Genomic DNA, 26,156 nt, shown 5'->3' on the forward strand with positions numbered 1-26,156 from the left:
TATCCATATTAATTCAACAAACCCCATAGTTTGCTCAATGCTATGCACAAACCAAGACTGCACACTGTACAATACAGAATAATATGATGGAAACAATAACTACAAATCATATGAAAATAAAATTACATGAAAAATTAACCACAAGAACAATTGTTGTAAGAAACTCAAAAGCATATATCATAATAATATATCATGAGTAATTTAAATATTCACTTGAATTAACTTTGGCTGAAAATATTAATTTAAAAAATTAAGAGACATGGTTCATCTCAATTCTAATTTTTCTCATCTTTTAATTTTTGCTTATCTAAAATTCCATCTTGTGGACCTAGTAAAAAGATTTGTCAGAAAGTAAAACCTTAAATCATTATGAACTGAAATTTCTCTACATTCCAGGGAGTATTTAAAACAAAAATTCAATATTTTAGTATACCACTCTCATCCTTCAGACTGATTTAGTTCAGTGTATGTAGACTCTAAAAGTTATTTCAAAACAACACAGTAAAGACCACACAGACTTAAAGAGTTCTTGTTAATGCTGAACAATATATTTTCATAGTGATTTTCCTTTAAAATAAGAACTGCAAAATTCACTATGAAGTAGCTATTCTGGGAGACATTGGAGTTAATAAAAATGATATATAAAGTCATTTGTAAGATTCTGATCTACACAGAAAAGAAGGGACAGAAAACATTGTTTTAGAACACTATCAAATTAAATTTAAATCTTTCAGTTACCTTGAATATATTTGAATATAATTAAACTTGAATCTATTTTTTGTTGAAGTGAAATTTATTTATAATACACAACATTAATTCTCACCTTGCAAACTGTTCTGTAAATAAAGTTTTATGAAATATTTGAGCCTGATCAGATATTTCATAAATCATTTACTACTTTGCATATTAAAAAAAATTAGAGACAACAATTTACATTTATTTCAAATGTCTTCAACATGATGCAAAAACTTAGTTACAAAATATTACATCTGAAAGTAGCATCATTTAATTCATAGAGTTGAAACAAAACACTTCACTTCTAATGACAAATAGCTGGATGTGTTGTGATCAGCTGCAGTTATCTTTTAAGCAGCTTTATCTAATTTAAATGGATTTATTTGCTATACACAGGAAAGTTGGCAGTGTAGCAGTCATGTTTATAATGGACAGAGGACTATTTTTGTATTATACATAACTGCTTTCTTTTTTAAGTACAGCATTATAATACATTTAATTTACAGTGTAGATAAACCACATTTTCACACATCTACTAAATTAAGTTCAAAAATCAAAATGAAGGTACAAAAAAATAAAGAAAATCCCCTACAATTACTTAAAAGTAACTGTAGGGGATTTTAAAACAGATATTAAAAACTGATATCCACAAATGATAAAAGATGTCCAGTTATATTTAGAAGTCACAAATTAAATTATGAAATTTAAATAATTATAACTAGAATAAATTATTCCAATTATAATTATTGCAAATTAAACCTTAATTCCCGAAGTTAGTAGTCAGAGTAAAAATATGGTTCATATCTACAAATTCAGCTATACAAGAAGGTTTAAAACAAAATATTGCTTGAAATATATACAGACAAATTATTTGGAAAAGAGTTCTAATGAAAGATGTAAATAACAGAAGGAAAAAATAAAATAAAGGTCTGGTAGCATCCCCAGACAATACTCCAGGAAAGTTAAATAACCAGCATAAATAGATGGTCATGTTTTGGCCACTTTTACTTTCAGAATCCCAGTTCCTATTTTATGCTTGGTTATGTTAGGAGACCAAGAATATGGAAGAGATCCGTATCTGGAATTGAATTACCAATGGTGAAAGTATCTAACCACCTTAGTTATGCTTACCACCAAGAGGAAAAACAATATGGAAAAAAAAAAAAAAAAAAAAACTAAAATATATTAAACATTTTAAAAAAAACAGGAGGGCAAAGGGGAGAGGTATGGGGGTCATTCTTTGGAAGACAACACAACAACACCTCTGCATTTGTTGCTTCAGCTCAATTCACACAACAATAACTATATGCATTATTATAATTACATTGAGCATCAAAACTAATTATTACATGATGATTCACATAAAGGTTTGTTTATGACAAACATTTTTATGATCTTAATATGGACATGAAAGTATTTGAGCTGTTATGATCATAGAAGTATAGAACAGACAAATGTGCAGACAAATTACCTTTATCACTTGCAAAAAAAATCAGAAGGACTCATGATTTTCTGGAAGACCTAGTGTTTTCCTAGTTTGAATGTTAGAAATATAAAGGGTGTACAATTATTAGTAAAACCATAAAAAGTAAGTGGTGTGATTAAACACTCTCTCACTCACTCACACACAAATTGCAATTAATGTTACCTCTTAAGTTTGGAAATTTATCAAAAGCTACATTGTTTACTATCTGAACAAGGTATAAATATCTAGTATATCCAAAAGCACATTCCAACTAACAAAGGACTACATGGAAAACATAAATATTTATATCTATATGTTTATACAGGAAAAAAAAAGTGAGGTAGTATGCATATTGTATTCTCCATCTTCAGTATGAGAATCTTATTTCAGCAATTTGGAAATATGAAATAGCAACTTTTGCAATGCAGCTGGAATGTTACTGACACTTCAACAATTTGTATGTGATCCTATACAATGGAACTAGATGATGTTTTTGGATTACAGTCATATGATAAATCATCACGATTTTTATTAAAATATTTGGAACAATTCTACTACAGCAACTAATTCATGTTTCACTGAGGTTTAGATCTGGCAATACTCATTTTCTTCTTTGTACTAATAAAAATTTTATAACAGGTGAAACTAGATATATTAATATAATGATTGTGATGTGAAAAATTTTTCAAAAAAAATAAATAATCAGCGACATGAAATCTACTATCCCAGCAGGATAGAGGTCACAATTACACAAAATGAAAATTAACTGTAGTACTCTTCAAACAGGCCTCTGAGGTTGGGTATATCCATACTGTGATTTTAGTGTTGACTGATCATATAGCTAGAATACTAAGAAAGTACCAGACGCGGTGTGTGCAGCTTCCAGGACGGAGGCTGCGCACAATCGTGTCTCAGGTTAAAGACCCCATTGAAAAAGAGAACACTAGTGGGGTCGTATATAGCATTAGATGCCCGGATTGTGGGGAGTGTTATGTAGGGGAAACGAAACGCCGTCTTAAAGATCGTCTGGGGGAACACACTAAGGCAATAAGAAATGCGGAATATGGCAAGTCCGCCGTGGCCGAGCATTTTTGGGAGAAACAACACCAGATCTCTCCGGACGATGCTATCATCACCGATCGGGCGCATAAGTTCTGGGACCGTAAGTGGCTCGAGAGTTTGCGGATTTGTTCTACCATTAACATAAATAGGGATAGAGGTACGCGGATTCATCCCATCTTTGAGACCACTATCCTCAAAAGGGATGAACGATTCCGTGTGGCTTCCACTCGAGCCACTTCCAGTTCCACAACGCGAGAGAACGAAGCACACGAGAATGGAAACACGTGAGGAGTACCGTTAGCCTGCTGATATTTAAAGTTGTACTGCATAGCAAGATTTACCGCTGAAGAAGAAGGCTGAGCCTTTGAAAGCTACGGGTTTTTATCGTTTTAATCTATATTTTATGCATTTTATTAATTGTAATGTAGCAGATTGTAATAATTTATATGTAGAGTTTATTATAAAGTTAAATTTATTGTGGATGCGGGTATTTTGATTTATTATAAATACAGTTATCAAAAGTTTAGTTTCCCTGGTGTTTTTATTTCTACTTCTACACAAGGTTGGTGCAAAACACTAAAATCACAGTATGGATATACCCAACCTCAGAGGCCTGTTTGAAGAATTGTTTCGATGTTATGGCCGTCCAATTGTGCAGTGCGTTAGAGAATTTCAGAGGCATAGTGTTAGGGAGGCGAAACATGAACAGCACTTGAGGTTTGCCCATCGATGCAAGACGCATAATCTCATTCCACGAGGCTTTCAAACAAAGCTACCCTTTGAGGATGAACGAGTATTTAACATTACCAAGTGGTATCAAAGGAAGATCCTTAACATATGGATCGGAAAATTACATAATGATTTATACCACATTAGGAGAGGTAAAAGGCAGTGCTTGGGTAAGTTAAGTGATAAGTTGTCTCCGATACACTTAGCAGGAGTGGTTAGTGTAGTAACAGCTAAAGCAAAACGAATTTCGGACAGTTATAGACGGAGACAAATGGGGAAGTTTGACAAGCTTAAAGAACGAACCAAGCCTAGGGGCAGTAGTGATAGCACCGCCAAGAATTTTGTGGTGAATATGAGCAATAAACAATTAACTAAGGAGCAGTTGGAGGTTCTAAATTTAGGACCGGAATTTGCCATGGTGCCGCCCAGATTACCCGTTGCAGAAGTAGCTATGGGCGTGGAAAGGGCTATAAGCAGACTTCCCGAAGCTACAGCTAATGAAGTTCGAGTAAAAGTAGCAGCGATCCTGAGTCAAGCTAAGGATGCCCCCTCCAATCTTAATGTGAAGCAAAGAATTGCGCTAAGAAGCCTTACACAGGATGATAGCATCGTAGTCCTACCTGCGGACAAGGGTAGAGCAACTGTGGTTCTTGATAAGGAAGCATATAGAAGTAAAGCGTTGTGTTTATTGGAAGATCAGATGACTTATAAAGTTATTCAGAAAAGTCCTCTTCTTAGCCTGGAACGCCAAGTGAACGGTATGGTACAGGGTTGGCTTAAGTCCAACAAAATTTCTAAGGAACAGTATTGGACGTTGCGCGCTACAGGTAGCCAAATGCCAAGATTTTATGGCTTGCCTAAAATTCACAAAGTAGATGTGCCGCTTAGACCCATAGTCTCATTTATAGGCAGTCCAACCTATGCACTTTCTGGTTTCTTAGCCAAATTATTATCCCCACTAGTGGGACTTTCAGAATACAGTATTAAAGATAGTAAAGACTTTGTGCAGTTTATTAGAAGACAACCCATAGAAGAAAATGAGATCATGATTTCTTTCGACGTGAAATCGCTATTTACATGTATTCCGATTGATCATGGGGTGTGGTGTGCACGCTTGGCATTACAGAGGGACACCACCCTAAGTACTAGAACACAGCTAAAGCTAGAGGATATTGAGAAAGGAATAGAGTTATGCCTCTCAAGTACCACTATGGTGTTTGGTAATACTATGTATAAACAGGTTAATGGTGCAGCCATGGGCTCCCCCATCAGCGCAATTATAGCTAATTTAGCTATGGAGGAGCTCGAGGCCAGAATATTTAGTGCTAGTGTTCTCCCTATGCGCCCCTGGAAAAGGTATGTGGATGATACGTTTTCAATCATTCGAAAGGGGAGTGAGGATCAAGTGTTGAACAGCTTAAATGGCTTCTCCCCATTCATACAATTTACATCGGAGGTGGAAGAAGGAGGAGTTTTGCCGTTCCTAGATGTGTTGGTCTGTAGAGAAGGTCGACAGCTGAGGACTAGGGTATATAGGAAGTCCATGTGTAAAGGGCAGTATTCGCATTACAGCTCAGCCCAATCCAACCATCATAGGAACAGTGTGGTAAGAGCTTTAGTTGAGAGAGCAAAATCACATTGCAGTGCCTCCGATGATAGAAAATTAGAGTATGAACGGGTCGCGACGGATCTTGCAAAATGTGGTTACCCCCGGAGGATTATAGAGAAATATGTTAAAGGAAATCAGAGGAGAGGCGAGCCATTTACACCGATAGCCACTGCATACATTCCCTACTATCCGGGTTTGACTGATCATATAGCTAGAATACTAAGAAAGTACCAGACGCGGTGTGTGCAGCTTCCAGGACGGAGGCTGCGCACAATCGTGTCTCAGGTTAAAGACCCCATTGAAAAAGAGAACACTAGTGGGGTCGTATATAGCATTAGATGCCCGGATTGTGGGGAGTGTTATGTAGGGGAAACGAAACGCCGTCTTAAAGATCGTCTGGGGGAACACACTAAGGCAATAAGAAATGCGGAATATGGCAAGTCCGCCGTGGCCGAGCATTTTTGGGAGAAACAACACCAGATCTCTCCGGACGATGCTATCATCACCGATCGGGCGCATAAGTTCTGGGACCGTAAGTGGCTCGAGAGTTTGCGGATTTGTTCTACCATTAACATAAATAGGGATAGAGGTACGCGGATTCATCCCATCTTTGAGACCACTATCCTCAAAAGGGATGAACGATTCCGTGTGGCTTCCACTCGAGCCACTTCCAGTTCCACAACGCGAGAGAACGAAGCACACGAGAATGGAAACACGTGAGGAGTACCGTTAGCCTGCTGATATTTAAAGTTGTACTGCATAGCAAGATTTACCGCTGAAGAAGAAGGCTGAGCCTTTGAAAGCTACGGGTTTTTATCGTTTTAATCTATATTTTATGCATTTTATTAATTGTAATGTAGCAGATTGTAATAATTTATATGTAGAGTTTATTATAAAGTTAAATTTATTGTGGATGCGGGTATTTTGATTTATTATAAATACAGTTATCAAAAGTTTAGTTTCCCTGGTGTTTTTATTTCTACTTCTACGCAAGGTTGGTGCAAAACACTAAAATCACAGTATAACTGTAGTACTTACTGAAAAGTTATTGCTGTTTAAACATTCCTTATACGTAACAATCAACTTCTGTAATAAGTCAGTTAATTTTCATTTATTTTGCCTTCCAAACCTATATTGATACAGACACGTTTTACAGTGCATTACTATGTTAGACCTATCATGGGGAACATTCTGTTCCTTCAAAAGATCGCACATAAGCTGTTTTGTTCAGCACTGGTTCGCTAACAGTTCGCACTGGTTCAGCACTGGTTCGCTATAAATGCATAGCTGATTTGCCTACTAGGTGATGCCATGCAATGTAAAAAAATAAATGACTTAGGTTGAACTTTTGGATAAAGGTATTCGTCTCTAAGTTGGACATAAGACCAAGCTTAATTGGTGTTTTGGAGGAAACAGAATGTGATCAGCCTGATGAAGTAATGTGCCCTAAAATCTGTCTGCATTATATACCCTTCTGCTACAATCCTACATTACAAACCTGTATTGAGAAATATTAGGTTGTGTAACACAAGGTTATAAAATTTAATGAATTTCTTTTATAAGAAATTGTGATTAATAGCTATCACATTGTGTGATAATCAAACAGCCACATGTGCAACATCTGACAAATGTTTTCCACTGCCATATGAAATTTAATGAATAAAATCCACGAATTGACTGTTCATAAAAAAAAAAAAAAAACAGAAGAAGAAGAGTACAATCTGCAGATATAAGCAATGTTCATGATGTGAATGAATGTGATATATAACTTTAATCATTTCTGAAATAATTTATGAATGAAAATTCCATGATGGAAATAAACCCAGATAAATGCTATAAAACAAAATATGATAACAATAAAACAATTTTTGAAATTCATAAAAATAAATTTTTATAAAATCATTAATGAAAATCATGAATCCTTCAGATAAGCATCATGTAGAAAGAATTAGTTTTTTCAGTTAACTGATTAAAAAAAAAAAAAAAAAACACTAGAAATTTGCCATTTATTCTCATACAGCTCATATTTACAATAATATGAGTGACTTTTTTTTTTTTTTTTTATCTCCATGGGAAGAAACCTTACATATTGAGATACAAAATGTTACATTATAAATTTAACCATATAGCCTCATACATTTTTCAGAAGTCCATTTATGGTCAACAGTGATGAAGTAAAGAAAGAAATATTTCTATACCTGATATGCCAATTGGTTACCTACATAATCATAGTATATATCTTTTATACAAACATGTCATAACAAGTATTGAAGGGAATGTATTACTGTGTATAGATGTGTATGCACACCAAGGGTGACAATATTACTCAAAGCATGCAAGAGATTGCATTACAACCATCCTTGGTAACATTTTCATTTCATTAATGGAAAAAAAAAAATTCTCTGGAAAAATGAACATTCAACTAAGACATCGCACTTTTTCTTGAAATCTACTGCTCCATTTATTGTAATTACAACTTTTCTGGATCCTGCAATAAAATTGAAAGATCACTACATGAAATGTTTTCTATTTCTGATATAAAATATTGTCCAAAATTTATTATACCATTTAAGAATTTAAAGCAATGGTAATCAACTGGTGGTATTTGTACTTTGACCCTTTAAAGCCACACAGAAATGTTAAAGTCGATAGAGGTAACTAATTCTGAAGAAAGGGTGTCATTTTAGTATGCTATCAATCCAAATACCTGACCCTACTTTGTTTTGCTTTCTGGCATTGCAAAAATTGAAATTAAAGGTAGGTGGCTTTTGTGATGCTAATATAAAATATCTAAATTAACAATGGCCTCTGTAACAGGACCAGTTTGATTGGAAAATCAATGACTGACTGTTTACTGTTCAATCAACTGGTGAAAAACAAGACAAAATCGTTGCTATTTCCCATATAATACTGAATATGAAGAGCAGTTATGATTTACCTTTAGTGCTCAATAGAAAATAGTTTTCTGTATGGCTGCCCTTTATTATAATAATCAACAAATGTGGCAAATATACAATCAAAATGGACTTTTCCAAGATCAGAATAAGCTAACCATTGGTCACCATCAGTTGTACATGGCTGTCTTAATGTAGAATATCAACTTGCATTGAAATTTAAATTATAGGTACCAAGTATATTATTGTGACCAATACAATTTGCAGCACTCCACGCAAAAAAGTTTTCAGAATGTATTACTCAGAATTATTCAGAACTTCTTTATAAGAAAGAGGTTAATATGCATTTTCACTTTTTTTCAATTTATCTTTTAATTATTATTTGACTGATCCATACTGAATACAAAGTTCACTGAAAGTCATTCATCAAGGTTTAAAATAGATTCTTTACACTGATTCTTCTGTGGAGTCAGCATTTAGCAAGTAAAGTAAGCAGGGCAAAGTCCATTATATTTTTATATAAACTTTTACAAAATAAAGAAATAAATACAGTCTGATCTCTCTTTAACGAACTTCCATATAGCAAAATTTTCTATGTAGGGAACTTTTTTGATTTCCCTTTGGTCATTGAAAATAGTTTCCCTCTAACGAAGAAAATTTCCTCTCTATTTATCTCTCTAAAATGTCATATTTATAATGGAAATTGCACTACCCTTTCATCGTTATCATATGTTCCTGTTATAAGAATCAATTTTGAACGCTTTTGTGATATTTTTCTAAAGCATGCTTCTGGAGGTCACGAACAAAAAAACAATTTACACTTTCTGATTTATTGGGCTTTTCTGTTAGTGCATCTAATTATAAACGGGTAGTAAACTCTATTTTATTGCATTTGCGATAATACCGATAACTGCAATGTGTGGGTTTTTACACTATTATGCTGAAATGAAATCTTCAATCATATAAAAAACAAATTTTCAGAAATTTGTTTTTTATATGATTGTTATGAAAAATCTCTTCATTCCTATTTATGTATTACAATCGTGAAGGGAAAGTGACCAACGGAAAGTGCAAGTGGTGGTAGTGCCAGGAAACAAAACAAAATTGATTTAGAAATGAAGAAAATGATTAAGAAGTATGAAGCAGGACAAAGTTTGTCACCTATTGCAAGGGAATTAGGTCTCGCTGCTTCAATGGTGAATACTATTTTAAAGGACAGTGCGCGTATAAAAGAACATGTCAAAGGATCAACGCACTAGGTCATCATTGATCAGAAAACAGCGTTCAGGTGTTATATCGAAGATGGAACAGCTGTTAATAATATGGATGGAAAATCAGATTCAGAAGCGAGTGCCCCTGAGTCTAATGACCATTCAAGCAAAAGCAACAAGTATTTATGACGATATGATGGATAAGTATGGAGAACCCCAACCCAAGTTCATGGCAAGCAACGGGTGGTTTAATAAGTTCAAGTATCGCGCTGGTTTTCACAGTGTTAAAGTATGCGGTGAAGTCGCCAGTGCCAATTCTGCAGCTGCAGAGAAATTTTGTGATGTGTTGGAAAAAATTATTGATGAAGGTGGCTATTGAACGCAGCAAATTTTTAACGTTCACGCAACTGCTCTGTATTGGAAAAAAATGCCGGATCGAACATATATTGCCAACGAGGGAAAGACAATGCCAGGTTTCAAGACTTCAAAAGATAGGGCCACTCTCTTGCTTTGAGGCTAATGCAGTGGGAGATTACAGATTAAAACCACTGCTTGTGTACCATTCTGGAAATCCTCGTGCATTTAAGGGCATCAATAAAGCCACATACCCATGCATTTCCGATTGAACCAGAGAGCATGGATAACAATATCTCTCTTTGAGAATTCGTTTAAATGCTGCTTATTCCCGAGGTTGAAAAATATTGTAAAGACAACTACATTCCTTTCAAGATTTTGCTTCTATTAGATAATGCTCCTGGACATCCTACATATCTAGATGATTTCAATTCGAATGTGAGAGTTATATTCCTAGAGAAAACACGACTTCACTTATCCAACCTATGGATCAGGGTGTTATTTCGAATTTAAAAGCATACTATTTATGCAAAAACATTTGCTCAGGCATTGTCGGTAGTAGATGAGAAAAATTTTACGTTAAGAGACTTTTGTAAATCTTACAATATTTACCACGGCATCTTAAACATTAATAAAGCCTGTGCAGAAATTACTAAAAGTTGTTTAAATGCTGCATGGAAGAAAATATGCCCACAGCACGTAAAAGGCTTCGAAGGATTTGAAAAAGACGAATCATATGAAGAGGTTACAGATAAGATTGTAAAGGTTGCAGAGCTACTTCAGTTGCAGGTAGATACCAAAGACGGGAAGGAGTTAATAGAGGAAGAAGAGAAGGAATTATCTAATGAAGAATTTATTGACTTGCAGGCAATGACAGCGAAAGAAGAAAATGCTGACGAAACTCAAGATGAACCCAAATGAGGAGACGAGATGCTTCATCACCAGAAAGATGGCAATGGTGAGGTTTGAGAAGATAGATCCTGACAGCGAACGATTCTTCAAAGTTAACAGAGGGGTAAATGATATGCTTGCTTACTACAAAGAAATCTACGATGAAAGGAAAAAAGCCACCGTCCAGTCATTCATTGACATGTTCTTTCATAAGGTTCAGCGGCCGACCCCTTCTAAATCTCCACAGTGGTGTACTTATCAGCTGAAGACGTCGATTCTGGCAACGATACTCGAGAGGTAAAACTTACTGACATTATGTCTGTCTCTTCTCTTTTTTTGTAATTTTTCCTGTGCATAAGATAAAAAATTGAATAAATACAATAAATAATTCTATTTACATGTTCGTTGAATATTTCTTTTTTGATTCAATCAATTCAGCGAGCACAGTTAGGAGTACTGCACAAGCATTGGGGAAATTGACTTGCATAACATTCCGTGGAACGCAACCCTTACGTAAGTCAGGGAGTTCCTGTGTGTATATATAATTATTATAGTAAAAGTGCAATAAGTACTATACAGATGCTGAATAAGTGTGTGTGTGTGTGTGTATATATATATATATATATATATATATATATATATATATATATATATATATATATATATATATATATATATATACATACATACATACATACATATATAGGGAGTTTCAGTTTAACTCTAAAATATAACAGTAGTATGAGGATCTTCTAATCTATTAAAAAAGCTAAAAGGGCTTTTTTAAAATATATTAAGCAGTACACAAACAAAAAAAGGTAAATAACATTGCTTAAAAATTAATAAAAAGGGCACTCTTCTTAATGTCAGTTCATTTCTCAAAAATAAAGTAGTTTTACAGGTGCTGATACATATAAGAGTTCCTCTTTACCCATCAGTAAAAAATGGTAATTGTTTTGAGGAAACTCACCTGATATAGTTCAGATCTTTAAAAGCAATATTATTATTGAATGAAATAAAGCAAAGCCTCAAATATGTAATTTTTAAAAATCTGACACTTTTTGAAAATTTTATATATAAAAAAATCCCAGTAAACTAAAAATTACTGTTCAAGTCATACATTTCACGCACTGTTGTTTTGAAAATTGTAAACCACAGAAAACTCTGCAGTGAGGGTTTCTAAAAGCAGCATTTCCTGACATCAGTCACTGTTAACACTGCATTACTGGATGATTTGTTGCTAATCAAAACTCCACGACATCTCTCTGTCTCATTGGTTGCTCCTAATCATGACCATCATTCATACTCTACATTGTATCAACTTGAAAAGCAAGGAGTGTTAACTTAAGACTTATAATGTGATACATGAAATCATTCATTTCAACTTTGTTGCATGTACATTTCTCAATTACAAGTTTGACAATTACAGTGTACTTTTTCATCTTGGGAAACTTTTCTAATAATCACATTCTAAGCTTCAAATTTCAGACACATATACACACACAAACCAGCTTGGTTTTCAACATAATTTGCAGTTTCAATTACAAGTAGCTATATCATAATTAAATGAAATCAGTGAAAGACACAGATCAAATCACTGACATACTCTTTTGCTATGATGGAATTTGTGGGTTTTTTTTTTTTTTTTTTTTAAATGTCTAGATACTCACTTTTAGATTACACATAAACAGCATGTGTCTGTAAAGAGAAATATACTGCTATTTATTTTTAATGTGTACCATTACTCAGATGGCTGTTCCTGGAAGTACTGTCCATTTGTAAGTGGCATCTGTGGTGTTTTTTTTTTTTTTTTTTTTAAATCGACTACTGTGATCATAGTACATCACAGTAGTAAAAAAAAAAAAAAAAAATCACACCATTCCCTCCAAATGGACAGGCATTTGGAGGGAATGGTGTGATTTTTTTTTTTTTTTTTTTGGCTGATGCTGCATAAGCTCATACACTTGGTTTCTTGCATTGCATGCCACTACTACTACTATCACTCTGTGTGGTTAAATGTGTATTATGTCTGTACACAGTTCATGTTCAGACTGTTGTCATTGTACATACTGAAATACCTAGAATAACTTAAGGGGGAACCATATTCTCTATCTCAGATTAACTAATCACAGCTTTCATTGAGAGGGTCATAAGAACTCCACTAGACTCAAATGTGACATGAACTTGGACCTTTCCAAATGAAGGCGAAAAACCACTACATTGTTACAGAGGATGGTAACTAAGCACATCCATCATAACAGGACTTGAAAGCCCAGTGATGATATATTTCCAGAACATGAGAATTGTAAAAAAGGTGCATAAATCTAAACTCTGAATAATTTAAGGCTAATAACTTCAGCCTATGGAAGTTATACAACATTAGCATATGTTTGTACAAATGCATCATCTGTATATAGCAAAAGAGCAAATTAAGTTGACAATCTGCTTTACAACATGTGTTGTTAATGTATTTAGTTTGTGATTTTGCTATATATGAAATTATTTTTGGACTACACCTTAATGGAATTATACCTTAAGACGTTCACTGATTCCTGAAGCTTCAGGAATCAGTGAACGTTTTCAGATTTTATTCCACTTGGAAGGGGAACCACCTTATTTTTAGAAACCTTTTCTTCCTATTTGACAGAAGAAAAGCCAGATATTTTCGTCAAGCAACCTTTACTAGAGGCTGATTAATTCATTCATAGTGAGAAGAAAGCCCAAAAATGTTTCTGCTCTTTCCAATCCAGATCAACTCAATCCAATGTCAAAAAGGTAGTCAAAAAAGCTAGCAGCAAAAGTGTTAAGGTATAATTCCTGTAGCTTATTAGTTCTAAATTATTCGGAGGCTGTCTCACAAGTTAAAGAAAATTAAGTGTACACAATGTCAAAGATATTGGTTTTATGCAACTTTAAAGAACTTTATTTCTTTGTTTTCAAACAAGCAACAGCTTTCGCTTAAACTAATATTTTTTTCTCAAATTTCCAAGATCTTGCTGGATACCAATAACATATCATAAATGTAATAAAAGGTCTGTGTGGTGGCTTGATTTATTATAGATATACAAGCTCATCAAGATAGGTTCATTATTTATACGCTATTCTATCTGATAGTATATAACAGAGCTATGATGCTCAATATGTTCTAAGTTGATATGAATATTTGTAGAAGAATAAGAGAAATTGACCTCAATATGATACGTAGAACACTTCGTATGATACTCTCCAGAAATTAAAACAAATAAAAGATCAACGCATTTTGCGTTGATCTTTTATTTGTTTTAAAAAATCAATTGAAAACAATTCAAAAATTAATTAAAAAGTTTAACGTAAATTTTGAAAAATGATTTTCCTTCCTGAAGCTGACAGAGCTTTTCAACCATGTCTTGATCACAGAATGGAAATTACAGAGTTTGTATAAGCTTGAATCTTAAATAGAGAGATAATTTGTCTTTGCGCATGCATGTGAAAGGCCGTGATTATTTGTCTTCATGCATGCACGTTTTTACGTGCATGCATGAAGACAAATTATCACGGCCTTTCAACACGTGACCACGAATCGGAGATTAGATATGAATGGCGAACATTAATAGAATTCTCATGTAATTTAATTTTGATGGTTTCTGCAATTAATAGTCTCATATAATTAATTACTTTGAACACTAAGTATTTTGGCCTCATTAAATAAAAATGTATGGTTTTCATCAACAGCATGAAAGGCTAATTCTGATGCTGTTGAACGAGAAGCATGAACTGAGGACGCATGCTGTTTTACTTGAAAATTCAGCGGAAATCGCATCAATTGGTAACACGAGTTGCAAAATACATTAGATTAACACTAAGATACTCGGACCAAATTTACCATATTTCTTTCTTAAAATACTGAATTCAAAACATCATTCCAAAATTTGCTAGGGACAATTTAAATTGAAAATTTAGGGCATAAATCAACTAGCACTTTCCACATCGCGTAATATAGTTAAACTTGTCTTAAAATCTCAGTATTCCAATAAACAAAAATACCTTTCCCAGATTAGGAAACTTCACAACAAATTAAAAAATTATCTACATTCAAACGATTGGTCTGTATTGACCGCAGACCATAGATTTGAGACGTTGAGCACAGGCCACAGAAATAAAAAACAGACACATTAATAAACTGAATACATTATCGCAGGTATTAAGACAGGTTCATATGAGTTCAAACACATGCTCGCGAGCTTTTCACCAAGTGCATATGAGTTTGTTATTGATTCCCCCCTCACATGCGTACATGCTAACATACAATCAGAATGCTTCAGCTAGTGCTCGAACACCCCCTCACCCAATGTGCAATGTACCGACATATCAACAGGTTACAAATCTTCCTCATATACACTATCGCAGGACCAAATTTCACTTTTATCCAAAGGATTAAATTATAATTTGCCACCTAGCAAACTACCTAAAAAACATTTCGTAATAGATATTGAATTTAGTCTTCATAACATTACACAAAAAGATTTATTTATTCAACAAGTTAACCAAGTGGTGAATCACATAAAAGACATGCGACTTCCTAAATTGAATAGACGTGAAAGTTCAAGCTTTACGTGAACTTCGGGAAAATAAACACATTATTCAGAGAGCAGATAAAAGAAATACAGTGTAACTGAGATACAATGTATTACTTGATAAAACTGATTATATATATAAAATAAGTTAGATTCAATTATATCAGATACCTCCACTTATCTTGAAGTAGACCCAGTACTATTTACCAATTTGGTCAATCAGTACAGTAAAATGTTAACCACGTATCAAAAAATTGACTATATTATCATGTCTCAGTTAAAGGAATCGAAGGAAATTACAAGCTATACTGAACAATCGTTCAGTCCTTTCCTCTTTCGCAACACAAATAATTGAGTTGGTATACAACATTCCTCACTTTTTGGTCAGGTAAAACTGCATAAGACTGGATTACCTATTTGGCCCATTGTTTCTTACAGAAACTCAGCATTTTCATCATTAGCCACACATGTATATAGTATTATAAAACCCTTTAGACAGGCAATACAGTTTGGGATAAAAAATTGTGATACATTATTTAATAACCTTAAGGACTGTAGACTCTGCGAAATGATAATCTATGCTCACTGGATGTTACTTCATTATATACGAATGTAAACGTTGAATACCCATTAGATATCCTTTGGGCTATGTTAAATTATAAATCTATACCGATTAATTATACAAAGCAATTTTTCACTTAATTAAACTTTTAGTTGAAGCCAACTTTATCAACCTTTCGGGACAAAATATGCAAAAAATGTTTGGTTTGCCAATGGGATTGAGTCTAAGTGGCTTAATATCAGAGGTCTATCTCTCAATGACTGAGAAATACATTTGACACCTTTTCTACCCTGTATCACATACTATGGGAAGTATTTAGACTATGTTCTGGTTATTACTGATAGTAGCACTATTTCAGACATTTTATATTTGTTTAATAATATTCATCCTAGACTCAATTTTACATTGGAAAGGGAAAATACAGATACTGTCATTAAATTTTCTAAATTTCACACTTACTCGTGATGTGAATAAAATCCAATTTAACATCTATCATAAACCAACAAACACTGCTATGCTTCTACATAGAAATAAAATAATAGCTATCACTTGTTCATCTACAAAAGGTCTATTATCTTTAATCAGCTTCTCAATGCTATAAATATTCAATGACAGAATCTGCTTTAGACTCAGAAATACAGAATTAACCAGCAGATTCTTAAACAGGGGTTAACCCCCTTGCTACAGTAAACCAAATTAGGGTACAAGCTAAGGATGGGATACAAAAAACTACACCAACCAACAATAGTAACATCAAAAAATACTTTCTGTTCCATATGTTGAACAGTGGCACAAGCAGATTAACAGTTCTTTAAAGATACCGAATTTAAGATTGTGGCCAGACCAATATGGAAATTACACGCTATACTAAACAATCGTTAAGTCCTTTCCTCTTTCGCAACACAAATAAATGAGTTGGTATACATTTCTTGCAGTGATTGCGACTCGTCTTACCAAGAATCAACGTGATTTCCACTGAATGTTGTTAAAACAGCACACGTCCTCATTTCGTGCTTCTCGTTCAACAGCGTGAGAATTAGCCTTTCATGCTGTTAACGAAAACCATACATTTTTATTTAACGAGGCCAAAATACTTAGTGTCCAACGTAATTATACGAGACTATTAATTGCAAAAACCATCGAAATTAAATTACACAAGAATTCTATTAACATTCACCATCCATATCTAATCTCTGATTCGTGGTCTTTTATGGGCATGCGCAAAGACAAATAATTGCGGCCTTTCATGCGCATGAACAAAGATAAATTATCTTCAATTTAAGATTCAAGCTCACATACTCCACAATTTCCATTAATGTGATCAAGACATGGTCGAAAAGCTCTGTAAGCTTCAGGAAGGAAAATCGTTTTTCAAAATTTACGTTAAACTCTTTATTTTTTAATTGTTTTCAATTGATGATTTTTTACTGTAATCAATTTGCGTTAATCTTTTATTCATTTTAATTTCTGGAGAGTATCATATGAAGAGTTCTACGTATCATACTGTGGTAAATTTCTCTTATTCTTCTACAAACACTATTCGGTCAAAGTATCTGAAAGTGGACTATTCCAGCCATGTAATGTACTATTAAGAGAGGATTATTTAGCGCACTCTCTTGCAAAACATTTGGATTTTGGGTAATGCTATCGCAAGACCAAATTTAACTTTTATCCAAAGGATTAAATCATAATTTACCACCTTGCAAGCTGATTAAAAAATAGTTCGTAACAGATATTGAATTTGGTCTTTGTAACATTCCACAAAGTTTTTTGAATTTTTAATTAATTTTTGGATTGTTTTCAATTGATTTATTACTGTAATTGTTTTGTGTTAATCTTTTATTTGTTTTAATTTCTGGAGAGTATCATACAGAAGTGTTCTATGTATCATATTGAGGTAAATTTCTCTTATTCTTCTACAAACACTATTCTATCAAAGTATCTGAAAGTAGACTATTCTAGCCACATAATGTACTATTAAGAGAGGATGATTTAGCACTCTCTCGCAAACCTTTTGGATTTGGCAAGAGTTCCAAAATACATTTTCAAAGTGTCTGTTGGGAATTATGATAAAAGAAAAAGTTCTCATGAACACCGGTTTAAAAAATATCTTCTGCTTGGTTCATGGTTCTTGAAATCTCTAGTAAAATAAAAGGCATGCAAAGAATATCTTTCATTTATTAAAAAATTTTTATAAGAAGTGCTTGAAATATTCAACTTCAGCCATATCCAAGTTTAGAATATTTTACATACTTAAATTATGCTGTTGTTGGAAATACGGGCAATATTACAACTATAACTGATGTCTTATTATAATGTTCAAGCTTTGGTTAAAAGTAATTTTAAAATTACAAATTAAAGTTACAAATCAGAACATAATACAAAATGATTTTTTATTCGATGAACTGTTTTAGTTATTTGTGGAGGGGAAAAAAATTATTACACAACTTGCTACTCTTACTCGCTTAAAGAGCACGTGGGAAATATTCTTTATGCAAAACATGTTCAATATGGCCTCCTTTTAGTGAATGATGTGTTGAAACTGAACAATGAAATTCCACAGTACAGCTTGTAAAATTTTTATGGAGATTAAAAACACCTCTTCTATACTGCACTTACAAATCACCACTTGTGCAAGGATTAGTTTTGAAATGTTTTACCATTGAGATATCCCAAGAGAAAACAGTCACAGGTTTAAACCAGGACAGTGAAGTGTCCAAACCACAAACATCAGGAAATCTGTTTGACAGTACCCTGTTTCTGAATGTTCCCTTCAAAAAAAAAATACAGCAAAATATCTATATTCTGCTTCATACCCAGCAATGCAAAATATGAAAGAGCACTGCACCATCATGTTGGAACTAGGGTTGAGTGGAATCAACTCTATAACCCACAAGAAAAGAAGCTGGCTGGTTGGTTATTTGGATTTTTTTATGGTATATCAATGGCTTAAGCCATAATGTTGGTTATAAGCTCACCATGAGAAAAAGAAATGGGATAGCTCCAAAGCTGCCAATATAAATTCCAAATGTGTAATTAGGATCTTTTAAATTTTCAGTTCTGAGACTGAAAAAAATATATACAATTAAAACTGTTCAAAGAATAAAAAATCACCTTTCGCATAAAATTTTATTCTCTGTTAATCTCAAAGCAAAATTTAAGTTAAACGGCTGAGATATTATACTACTATTACAAGTATTTAGTAAAGTAATCTACCTGCTCGATTCCTATGTTCACAGAGCCAGATTCCTTGCCAGGTACCAAGGTTTAACTTACCATCAGTAATAGGAATGGAGAGACTAGAGCCAAGAAAGCAGGCTTTGATGTGGGCAGGCTGAAATGTATAAACAAATATTTGAACATTGCTATTTTCATTAGAATTAAAACTAGCCCATTTAAAAATAAGCCAAATCACATGGGGAAAAAAATGCAGTACATAAAATTCTGTGCATGGATATTCAGGCATGCTTTACAGGGTGTCTAAGAATAATAAAATTAAAAAGTGCACTTTATGATTCTATTTTCAGAATTAATAAAATTCCCTGAAACTAATGAAAGAAATGAGAATAAAATTATACAATTAATTTTAAAAATATATCTTCATATTTTAACTTTGTAGGAAGTTACACACTTAAAGCAATTCAAACCTTTATCTGATTAAAAAATTTAATGAAAAAAATTAGCTTAAGCAAAATGAATTTCACATTTAGTAACATGTTCCCTCAGCATTTTAAACAAATCTGAAGTTTAAACAAATGGCTTGACCAAAATCTTATTTTGCCATTTTTCTGTAATTCAACTATGTTATGATAGCCCATTTTATGACTGACTTGTTCCTCATCACACAGTAGGTAATTTCACTACTCCTTAACAGTCTGTCATAACAGTATCTGAGCTTTCAAACAAATGACAGACTAATTGTTTGGTGACACTATCTGTTTAAATAGTGCAATATCAAGGCAACCTGTGGTAAAGGAAAAGGTTTGTTCCACTGTAAGCATTAAAATCATTGCATTAACTAGACAGTTTAAATTCTATGGCCACAAAACCATAAAAATGGAGTGAGAAAATTTTCCTATTCTTCATAATTCTAAAATAGCCAAAATAACTTATTTTTTATTTTTCAAATAGGTTTTTTTTTTTTTTTTTTTTTTTTTTTGACAAGAATAGCCTCCGAATCTCTACTGTATAAATAGTATAGATATACAGGGTGTCTCAAAAATATTGGTACAGTCAGTCCTCGTATAGCACGATAGTTGTGTTCCTAGAAACCCTCGTGCAATGCAAATTCGTGCAATATAAACAACAGGCCCTATGGGAAAAGTAGGGTTAGGTGCCGACCACCCAAGATTGAACACACATTTGTAACCAAAACATTACCAAATACAATATATAATCGGGTAATTTTAATCGTTATAAAATACGTAAGTATTTTATAACGATTAAAATACGTAATAAAAAATAATATTATAATTTTTTATAATATTTATTATTATTATTATTATTATATTATTATAATATAATAAATAATAAAAAATACGTAATATTTTTTACGAATAAAATACGTATTTTATTATGACTATTACGTAATAAAATATTGCTAATGCTTTTGCTTCTGTCGTAAGCAAACTTGTTTTTTGTTTGGTTTTCTATCCAACCAGATGACAGGTGTTCCATCTCTTCCAATTCTTTGTGTCTTAATCTAATGGATTTTAATTACACTTTGAGTTGTTCCTGCTATGAAAGTTGTTTCTATTTTCTCTGCATTCTTTGTAATTCTCAGCATTGCCTCATTTAGGCTGTAGCACATGCAATATCACGTGGTCTTTCATTTTGCTCAAAGCGTTTCACAATTTCATATTTTTTCTCTATCGATAGAGGCGGACTGGCCATAAGCCCTACCGGGAAAACTCCGGTGGGCCAGAGGCCGGTGTGATTTTGGCCATAAACCATAGTATGAGGCAACTATAAATTTTCTCCCGGGTAAGAATTTTTGACCCAGTCCGCCTCTGTTTATCGATATTGCTTTTCTTTTTCTCTCTGAATCTGCAGTGTCTTCACCAGGTCGCTTCCTTTTCACACCTTTTAATTAAGAATTTTACTAATTTTTAGGGAATAAAGCACAATTACAAAACGAGGAGGCACACTTGATACACATAAACAAAGCTGCACACGTGTAGCAACTGAATAAACAACCCCATAAAGGCAGAGATACACTAATAACACCTCACATTTCTAGGGGTTACTACCATAAAACAATAAAAACAATTTCCAGTTGCGTTTCTGCTAGTGGAATCTGTTATAAACTGGTAGTAAACTCGATCTAATTGCATTTGCGATTATACCGATAGCTGGAATTGTGTTGATTTTTACATTATTATGGTGAAATGTGTTTCCCCTTCACTGATATAAAAAAACATAAATACATTTTCAGAACTTCTCTTCATTCCTATTGTGTTGCGTTCGGTTGATTCTGTGTTCGACTGCCATTTCTTGTAAACACCAAGGCGAATCATGCATAAGCGAATTCAGTTCGTGTTATATAAGATATCGTTCCCCTATTTATAAATCGTGTATGATCGAATTCGTGTAGTGTAAACACGTGTTATACGAGGACTGACGGCGCAGTAGTCACCGCACAAAGAGCTTGTTATTTGTTATTTGGTTTTTAGGAGCATTAGCAACTAAGGCCATATTGCTCCGGGATATGCGGTGGTCATTCCCTAACCTTTCCGCATCCTCCGTATTTGGTGGTGACGGGCTCGAACCCCGGTCTAATCAAGAAGCGTGTGCTACGCACTGCTGCTCCTTCCCACCTGGCTACGGAGTCACCCGCACAAAGAGCATGCATTGATATATGAACTGTGAGCTGGCAGACATGCACCTAGTGTATGGATTAGCAGAGGGCAATGGACGAGCCACTCAATGAACTTACGGAGAACATTTCCCAGACAGACATGTATCGGACCACCGTTTGTTTGTGCATGTACATAAAAATTTGTGCGATTATGGGTCATTTAGAGGTAACAGGAGTAGTGCGGGCAGACCACGTTCGACGTGAACTCCCGCCATGGAAGAAAGTGTGTTGAATGCCATCCAGAATAATCCTACTACCAGCACACATGCCATTGCCTCTACCTTAGGAGTGTCTCATTGCAATGTACATCGTGTCTGGCACGATGATTTCTTACACCCCTTTCATCTCCAAAGGGTTCAGTTACTGCTCCCCCAAGATGATCCTGCAAGTGTGGCTTTTGCGCAGTGGTTTCTCCAAGAAAGTGTTCAAGATTTGAATTTTCCAGCCTATGTTTTGTTCACGGATGAGGCTTATTTCACTTGTGAAGGCTTATTCAATCAGCACAATGCTCATGTGTGGGCTTGCTCATGACAGCCCACACGGTGTGCGCCCCAACATCGCTTCGCAATAAATGTGTGGGCAGGTATGGTCGGTGACTGCTTAGTCAGCCCATACCTGCTACCATCCCACACGAACTCCGCTAAATATTGTATCTTTCTTGAACAAGTTCTACCAGGGTTACTTGACGATGTTCCAGCAAATGTGAGACGCAACATTTGGTTTCAACATGATGGGGTGCCCGCCCATTATGGAAGGTGTATTCGTGACCATTTGAACAGGCATTTTAGGCGTTGATGGATTGGCCGTGGTGGACCAGTTGCCTGGCCCCCCCACACTCACCTGATTTATCACGACTTGATTTCTTTCTGTTGGGGGGCCTCAAATCTATCGTGTATGAATCGCCTGTGGAGACGGAAATGGATCTCGTGGCGAGACTCGTCTGCACTGCTGCTACTGTCAAAGAAACTCCAGGTGTGTTTGACCGTGTCCACCAATCCATGCTGTGTCGGTGTCACACATGCACCGCATCTCATGGTGAAACCTTCGAGCATCTGTTGTAACATCATGGTATGCATCCATCTCGTACTCCATTGTTAATATTATGTCAAATAAATGTTTGCCACTAATTACTGTCTTGTGCCTCTGCTACTACTTTCCCGTGATGTTTCCGGTTATGGGTTCCTATGCGATTCACATTCCTTTAGATGTTATCTACCTCCCCTAAATGTTTGTACCAATATTTTTGAGACACCTGTGTCTCCTGGAGTCATCAATATTGATTCCACTTTTCTTCTGTAGTGGACCAATATGGTTCCATTTTTTTGTTTGAGTATTCACATTGACAAAGAACTCATTACTATCTTTTGGAGGGGGGGGAAGGAAATTATGTGGTAAGTCTGGTACCAACATAAGAAAGAATATGTGTTATCTTTATACAGAACAAAATTATATGTATATTCACTAGCATAAAAGGTGTCCAGAAATTCTTAATACATACATTAAAATGAAATTAATGTGACTTTCTATAGCAATTCTATGAAGGAGGGAATTAAACATTTTTTTAATCTGAAAAATGTTAACCCAAGGCATGTTATGAGATATAGCTATATATATATATATATATATTTATTTTACGAACTGAAGAAACTCTTGTGAGCTAAATAAAAACAATATGTAATAAATGTATAATGTACTTCTCTAGAATAAGTGCATGTCAAAATGCCTATCAATTATTATTTTTTGTCATCTGACTTCAATACCCATGTGCAATATTTCAAGTATGACAGGTACATTAAATACAATTATAAAACCCATTGTACTGAAGTACATTATATAATTATAATTACATAAATATGAATGACAGTTCCATATCTTCAAGGATTAATGTTATGAGAGAGAACACAGAATTCAGTATTGGGTCCTTTATTGTTTTTAATATTTATTGATACTGATGTGCAACTATTCCAAGTGTGCTGATGTTACAAAAGGTGGCAGGGTGGTTAATGACATAAGTAGGGTATGCTACTTCAAGATTTAGGTAAATCTAGAAAAAAGGGATAAAAAAATGGCAGTTAATGTTTAACATTTATAAATGCAAGTTATTTGCATTTACACTAGTGTTCAAAGAAAGTGCATCAACTAGGAATTTCATATTTTTAACCCTATTTCGTGATGGTATGTTACATTAGCATTAGCATTCGTTAACTGGAAAGTGGAATGCAATGTGCTATCATCGGCAAAACTATGGATAGGATTTCCAGTCAATGGAAGGAGGTCATTAATATACAAGAGGAAAAGAGTGGGGGAAAAAAACTAAACCTCGGGGGACACCAGCATTAGTGGAGAAGTTAGAAGACAGGAGCCATCTACCATCACCCTCAGTGAGCAATCAAAGAGAAAACTGGATAACCAATTACAAAAACAGTTGATAAACCATAAGATGGAAGCTTGTGTTTCACCAAATTTTTCCACTGAATTTGTCCATAAATGGGTAAAATAAGCCAGAATATCACCAGTGGATCGACATTGATGGAACTCATATGGCAATTACTGTTCAGATGAAGGTTTCTAGATTGTTTAGGGGTTGGTGGTTAATAGATTTCTCCATTACTTCGGAAAGAGTAGAAGTGGAATGGGATGATAATTGGATGGAAGGGATCTGTCACCCTTTTTTAGGAAATGACTGGATATGAGCGAATTTCCAAGCAGAAGGGAAAATAACGGAATATAAAAAAAGGAAATGCAGAGCAGGAGTATGCTCAGAAGCACAGGTTTTGAGAATAAGTGGAGAAATACCAACAGGACCACGAGCTTTCATGGTATCAAGACTATTCAAAAAAAATTCTTGTTACATCCTTTTGATGGAACACTACAGAAAGCATTGAATGGAGTGTACTGGATTGGTAGGAGATGGTTTTCCAAGATCATCAATACACAAGTTAGAGGAAAAGTAAGATGCTAATAGGTCGGCTTTTAGCTGAGGTGGCAACAGAACCGTCTGGTTTTGATAGAGGTGGAAATAGAGATGGACGAAAGTTGCGGACAACAACTTTGTCAAGAGACCAGAATGCCTGACTATCATTCGAACAAGAAGTTTTCTACTGTTAACCTGTTCAAAATCTAGTTTGGACTGATTAATAACGCTTTACAACTGTTGCAAGCTTTCATGTAGGCAGAAAAGGAACCTGAAGATTTGAATGCAAGTCAATTGCAATATGCAACATTTTGAACAACCTTGGCACATTTATTGGAAAAAAAGGTTTAAATAAACGAATTAAGGTGGTGTGTGGAATAAAGGATTTCATCCCTACAAGAATAATTTCATTCACACAATCTGAGTGAATGAAATTATTCTTGTAGGGATGAAATCCTTTATTCTTTTTCTAGACACATGCTGGACCCAGCTGGTTCAGCATGTGTCTAGAAAAAGGAAGCCAGCAAGAATTGTGAACATTAAAATCACCAAGGAAAATTACCTCACTATTAGGAAAGGTGGACTGGAGAAAATCAAGTATCAATGAGAGGAAGACAAAGAGTTCCAAGTAACTAGTGGAGTTGGGAAAATCATAGAGGCAAATGTGTGAATTTGACCAAGTGGGGCTGAGATATTTTAAGCCAAAGAGGATCGAAAACAGGATATTCAAAATTACTGTCTCTGGCAGGGAATATCAGAGTGGGCATATGCACAGGTACCACCTTTGAAGTGAAAAGAATCGTACAGCAAATAATTTGGACAACTGAGATGAGCAGTGATTGAAACAAATTTGGGATTCTGTCAGAAAAAAATATTTCAATCTTAGTGACGTCTATTTCTACTTACACTGTAAGTAGAAATGGATATCACTGAGATTGAAACAGAGACCACATATATTTGTAAAATGTACGAGGAAGCATTTGGGAGGTTTAGATCTTTTTGAAGGTAAGTTTGTTCTATTAGTTTGACTATTCATGATGTATTCAGTAGTAAGAAAAAGGTAGGGAGGATATGATGTATGATCATTGAGGCTGTCGCAGACATTCTTTCAGATATGCCAGACAAGCTGTGCTTGCTACCTGGGAGCTAAAACACTGTTGGAACTGATATTAGGGTGACACTCAAGTGAAGTGGACCCAATTTTGGCAAAGTCCAGATGGTCTGTGACAGCCAAATCCTCTGCTTGCACCTTTACGATAGCGGGATTGTTAGTAATCCTGGGTATAACCTTACTGCGCAAGCACACTGTGGGTGACCACC

The 26,156-nt window shown here is 34.5% G+C and overlaps 1 protein-coding gene across 1 annotated transcript in view; it reads right to left on the bottom strand.

Moving 5' to 3' along the window:
- Positions 1–275: 275 nt before the first annotated feature.
- LOC150090698 (uncharacterized) overlaps positions 276–26,156 on the bottom strand; it is an 81,511-nt gene continuing 55,630 nt past the window's right edge. The window contains exons 6-8 of the mRNA XM_090369422.1: positions 19,282–19,399; positions 8,017–8,088; positions 276–328 (exon numbers count right to left, since the gene is read on the bottom strand). Coding sequence (XP_090225548.1) covers positions 276–328; positions 8,017–8,088; positions 19,282–19,399 — 243 coding nt within the window. The remainder of the gene's footprint in view (positions 329–8,016; positions 8,089–19,281; positions 19,400–26,156) is intronic.

This window comes from Mastigoproctus giganteus, chromosome 1 (assembly GCF_048544385.1).
Source record: "Mastigoproctus giganteus isolate SK-2022 chromosome 1, ASM4854438v1, whole genome shotgun sequence".
In the NCBI taxonomy this organism is placed as follows: Eukaryota; Metazoa; Arthropoda; class Arachnida; order Uropygi; family Thelyphonidae; genus Mastigoproctus; species Mastigoproctus giganteus.